This window comes from Dendropsophus ebraccatus, chromosome 2 (assembly GCF_027789765.1).
Source record: "Dendropsophus ebraccatus isolate aDenEbr1 chromosome 2, aDenEbr1.pat, whole genome shotgun sequence".
Lineage (NCBI taxonomy): Eukaryota > Metazoa > Chordata > Amphibia > Anura > Hylidae > Dendropsophus > Dendropsophus ebraccatus.
The window spans coordinates 84890460-84896654 of NC_091455.1; the positions used below are offsets into that span (position 1 = coordinate 84890460).

At 37.4% G+C, this 6195-nt stretch overlaps 1 protein-coding gene across 6 annotated transcripts in view; it reads left to right on the plus strand.

Moving 5' to 3' along the window:
* Positions 1-5774, plus strand: part of NFATC1 (nuclear factor of activated T cells 1) — a 156321-nt gene extending 150547 nt beyond the window's left edge. For all 6 annotated transcript variants that reach the window (XM_069957886.1, XM_069957888.1, XM_069957891.1 and 3 more), the window contains one exon: positions 3976-5774. In XM_069957886.1, the coding sequence (XP_069813987.1) occupies positions 3976-4025 (50 nt within the window). In that variant the 3' untranslated portion in view covers positions 4026-5774. The remainder of the gene's footprint in view (positions 1-3975) is intronic.
* The last annotated feature ends 421 nt before the right edge of the window (positions 5775-6195 follow it).

Sequence of the window (6195 nt, forward strand, 5' to 3'; positions counted from 1 at the left end):
GGCCCAGGCATTATTATGTCTCTTTGACGAGGCTCCAGTAGAAAAAGTTTGAGAAACACTGTTCTAAACCAACTGTAGTATCCTGTATTATGATATTTGTGTCTTCTCAGACAAGCACTGTTATCTCAACTATGCCCATACTTTCTGTTGAGCGGTACAGTACAGAAATGGCCTTGTGTGATGCAGCTGTACTTGCCGCAAACATATGGATAGCTGTTCCACTGACGCCCACCAGGGTATTCCCTTTGAGGCAGCTTTCAGGTGTTCTGGTGGGCTGTGTTGGGGAAACCCATAAAGAGATTCTTATTTCTTCCTCTTTCTGAGTTGAGCAGATGTTGTTTCCCTGTTCACTGGTTTATTTTAGTCTGACAGATCAAAAAGATTAAGCATATGCGTCAATATGTAGGTATAGAATAATGAAACAGTCTGACATTCACTTGAGTGACATATAATAGCTGCACAGGCTGCATAGTAAGAAATCACTTGTAGACTACAAATAGAAGAGCATGCTTACTGCACTTTGAGGATTCTTATTGCAACTTAATATCATCTTCTGTTAATATTCAGTAGCCAGCATACCCCGTCGCAATATCTGAACAGATTTCATAGCAGTATTTAGACGACAGCCTTCTCTGCTGAGGTTATCCATAGTATATATAAAAGACCTGATGACTTGCTACTCATATGTCTTCTCAGGAAGTTGATGGTGCCATATCCTAAGATGCACCTATAATTATAAGTCCTACGATGACCCTTTTTATTCGTTTCTCAACATAGACATTTACTTGTGTCCGAGGAGGAAGATTGGGGTGTTTGTATGTGTTGACATTTAGCATATCTTTGTGGTAATCAGGTGCTTGTGGTGGCAGAGGTGGTATTGAGTGGGTGGACTGGGGAGGGATGGAAACAGGAGGGATGTTGTACAGCTTGCTTTAGATGGCCTTTGCCAGGTTCAGTCATTTCCTGTCCGTCTGCCAAAAAACACAGGCTGATAAATTGACATGAAATGATGAGTGTGGGAACTGTATAGGCTGACAGTGTACAGGACAAGACGACAATGACACAAGAAGCACCATCTAACAAAATGTGAACTGTCAATCTGATGGTGTTTTTGCAGAAAAATAGTTCCTTCTGTATTGTCATGCTTCTCTATATAACACATAACTGAAGGAATAACAGTGGAAAATAGAGAGGAGATGAGATGTAACAGCTGAGAACTGATGTCTATACTCAGAAGTCAAGCTGCTCCCAGCTGTGCTCAGATCCCAGGCCTAGTTTCTACATTGTTTGGAAATCTTTAGTTGTTTCCTAGTAGGGAAACATATCAGGGGTCATGTTTAAAAGTGTCAGTTTAATAAGGTTAAAACAACAATAAGAACAACATACCTCATCTGCATACATTTTTTTCTGTTTTCTAAAGATCTTTTTTTATGGGACAGAGTCAAAAACCAAAACCAGTCTATTAATGTTTGAATACAATCTTCAGTCTGTCTGGAGGATGACTGAACAAATGGAGGAGAGATTTATCAAGACTGCGTATCTGTATAGTGGTCTTACATAAAGCCCTGCATCAATGCCCTACGCAGGTGCGTACCTCTCAGCAAATTCAACGACTTTGAGGCTAACGTCAGGCAGACTCAGAAATCTGCACCAGCCTTGGAGCTGGTGTAGATTTTCGCCATGATTTATGCTGCTTATAAGCCTCCCCAATGCCTTGCTGTACGCCTCTGCAGCCAAGCAGTAGGGATAAGGAGTCAGAACTTAAGCTTAATGTTTACCTGTCACATTTGTTTTAAAAGGGATGAGCAGGGGGTTGTGGTCACAAGCAGTTTTGCAATACACTCTCTTTATTTTTTTTAAAGTTTGTGTTTAAATCAATGTTATACATATGGCCACTAGGTTTCTCTCTTCCTATCAAACTGCGGTCCATGCTCCCTTTGTGACCATATATAAATATCCTTAGTTAATTGCCCTCAGTTGATATAAAACTTGCATGATAAACATGTATCTTTTCTTGCATCTTTTCTGGGACTTCCTGTGTTTGGTCCCCCAGAGAAAAGACCATATATCAGCACGGAGGGAGCATGGATATAAGCTTGTATAACGTTTATTTAAACACTGAAAGCGTACAAAAAAATAATAATTATAATAATAATAATAATAATTAAAAAGAAATAAAGCAAGTATATTGCAGCCCCTGTTTATTTAATAAAAAAAAAAACAACTCTAAAAATTACATACATGGTTTACTGTGGCCATAACAGGACTGGTCATTGCCTTTTTTTTTTTTTTTTTTTTTATATTAATTGATAGCTTTAACTTCTCGTTACCTGATTAAAAAAAATCTAACTTATATTGATAACTCCTACTTTGAAGAAAGTATTCAATATCCAGCTCTATGTCTCCCACCAACAAAGAACAAAAGAAAGAGAAACCTCTGGACTGTGGCACATAGGAACGAAAACCATGTTTCTCTTCAGCTTTTAATGTAAAAAATATCATAATTTTATTTCAGTGCCTTTAAAATTCCAACGCAACAGTCCTTAATCATGGCTCTACATAAAAACGTATAACATGAATTGGAAGCTGACATGTTAGTGATACAAGGACCCAGTCAAACCTAACTCAACATTTTCTGTAATCAACATCTGTATGATACATTTTTTTCCTCTTTGGACTTTTATTCAAAGTTAGTCAGCTTTTATACCGATATTCTAAACTGTTGCATTGTCTGTGTCTGTCTGTATTATGGTCTATGGAGGGGTCTAGGGGGATGAGGGATCAGGGAGACGAGAGAAACAGCTCAGTGTATAGGATTCAGCACAGCACAACATCCTGCAATCTTACCTCACCAAGGCCCCTGACCAGTACTGAGCAGTCTGACCTGTGATACCAGTCTTTTATGTTCCCAGACAGCCTTCAAACTGCAGAGCTGGTTCTCTTCTCTTCCTGCTCACTCATCCCCCTCACCCCCCCCCCCCCCCCCCCCAGAGGTTATAATGGGACTCAGCAACCCCGTCTTTACTTTGCTCCTCTGTAGGGAAGACGTCTTTGCCTGATAATGCACTCATAAGAAGTGAGGGGGACGCTAAAAAAGAGCTTTTTAAATACAGAAAAAGTTTCTTACAATCGCTTGTACTATTGATTACTGCAAACATATTTAAAATGACAGTTACATTTTAAGCAGCAAAAACTGTATGATCACAGAATAAATTTGGCTCATACAGATATGTTAAATGTTCCAAATTTTGGCACATTTTCCTTCAAGGTCTAGGCGTAAACTCATTACTAAATGTGCCCCAATAACATTAGTATAAGATTTATTATTCAGATGGCCTGTACACAGATCATGTATTTTATATAGAAACTGTAGGAGGAAGATTATGAGAACTATAATTCTGCTTGTCAGATAAGCTGGGCAGTTTTCTTTTAATGTCTCAAAACCTCAAGTCCAATATGTTTAACCATTGTTATTCTTTCCACTCTGAAAATGACCCCATTGTGTCTAACAGCATGCTAGTTCATCTAAAGAATATTGTATATCTTACACCTTTAATATTGTTTCTTTATTCATCATACTATGAACCATTACTTTATATGTTACTTTTATTGTCTATGATGATGCATGAACTATTTTATTTATGGTAAGGGTTTATTTTACCTAGGCATTGTTCCAGCAAAATGTCACATTCTAATCAATATATAGATATATCAGTGTAAAAAGATAAATATATATATATATATATATATATATATATATATATATATATATATATATATCAATGTATAATAAAGTATCATTGGGTAAATGTAGTTATAATGATGAATTTTATGCAGTGGAGTTAGTGGAGTGGAGTAGAGAAAGCCTACTCTGCCTTTAGCTAAATCTGTCGCTGGGTACTATTCACAAGTATATACTATAGGACTGTAGATTTATTGAGATTTAATCTTATTTCTTTGTTTTTATTTTTGCAGTAAATGAGATAATAAGGAATGACTTGTCCAGCAACATCGTCCACACATAGCTATGACAATCCTGGAGTTATCGGACAGAGACATCTGTCCCCTATCTGCTCATCAAGTGAAGACTGGATTGGACTCACCACTCTTCATATTATGGGGATTCAATCTTGACCTCAGCAGACGTTTTAAATCTTCAGCAGAATTATCATCTCAAGAAAAAAAAAAACATGAAACAAACATTGTGACTGTGTATTTGTAGGAAATCTAACTGAAATACTTGACAAAGCTGAGGGCCAGGAACCGCAACTGATTCTTTCGGCACCACCGGTTGCCTGCAGTGCCTTAAATGTTCGTATTTGTGGCATTAGGATGAATCAAAAAGCTTTCTGTTTGCTACCAAAAGAAGTATTTTCGGTGCAATGGACTTGGAAGCAATTGTTCAGCTTGCTGATCTGGGTGGAAGCAGACTTTGTTATCAAGAAGAAATAAAGGCAAAGATTGGATGTATGTACAAAATGATCCAGCAACCTCGCCTTAATCTCTGCGCCTCAAAACCCCCCAATCTGACTCTTTGTATTCTATTTAATCCATATAAAGAAATCCATTTTAATAAAAGAATGTTTTGTTCTTAATTTGGAAACAGAGCACACAAAAGATAAAAGCACAAATCTAATAAACATACGTACATGTTAAAACATGATTTAATCCCTAGATGATGCTTCATAGTATCAAACATCTGTTCCTGCCATTGACATAACTAGCTCAATTTGAAGGCATATTGGGTTACATACAAATTAAGCAATGCTCCTCATTCCTCGCCCAGCAAATAGTCAAAGGCAGTTCCATTAGGCTACCATGTCGCCTGACATATACTAACACCACACAGTTTATTCGCTGTTTGATCGTGATCACGGCCAAGTGCAGTATATTGTATGCATCGTGTTGCTCAATCCTGAAAGCAAGCACTTTAGAATAAATAGAAAAAAAAAAAAACGTTTCAGTAGATTAAAAAGCAACCAAGTGTAATTTGTACATAGGCGACTATAAGATTGTAAATATTTGTTTGGTTTCACAAAAGCCTTATATATCTAATTCTTCTACAGTAGGGGCGTGGACATGTGCCTCTGCAGCTGTTGTTAAACTACAATTCCCAGAATGCCAGGTGGTAAGGCATGCTTGTAGTTGTAATTCAAAAACAGCTGGACAGCCACAAATTGCCTCAGGCTGTATGCCGGGAATGTTACCAAAAATGGCTGACAATGCAGTGCTATGTGAACTGTGTCCATATGTGTTAATATCATTTGGAGTATAGTAAAGATATGTAGTATGATCCTGTCCATTATCTATTGTACATGTAGCAGCTAAATACTAGTGATACATTTTTACGACGTGTAACCAAACTCTAGCATGGTCTAATTGAGAATACATTGTAACTAATGTTGTGCCTTAGTAATCAATGCCCTCTTCTGGAAAAACGCCTGAATTACAAGCTGATGAAAGGTATCCGGCTTGAAGAAATATAATGCTGTGTATTACGTCTTACTTTTTGAAAGAAACTATATAAGCCATATTTAATATTTGCACATGACTGTGATAAATTGAGCGGATAATATGGCTTTTCTGTACAAACCAGGCTTTTCATTATTGTAATAACTATCTTTTAACTTTTCATGTGTAATCAAAAGATGTTTACCCATTATATAGCACTATAAGATTTGCATGATATATGTATAATAGATGACCAAGTAGACATTTCAGTGCTCAGAGTCTACGTATGCTGGCTATCCCTGAATGGTATCAATAAAGCAATATTATGGAGCCAGTATTGCCTTGTATTCTTTACTAGTGTGCCTACATATTGTGGAGCGCTGTACAGAATCGTTGTCATTTACATCAATCCTTATCCCTAGTGATCATACATTTTTATTTCCCTTATACATATAATAGTGTATGCCCTTAGGGCAGGAACCTACCGACTATGAGTGTGGGAGGAAACCAAGCATGGGAAGTACATGCTAACTCCATACACATATTGTCATTGATCAGATCAAAGGTAACTATGCCGCTTGCTGCAGTGCAACCTGGAACCATCTCATCTACAAACAGAAAATGTTTCCCATGTCAAGTCCATTTGTGTTTGGGCACTTCGGAAAAGTGGAGTAAGATTGGTGGTAAGAGTTTTCATTGGCCACGAAATAGGCACCAGCGAGCATATAACATTCAATGAGCAAA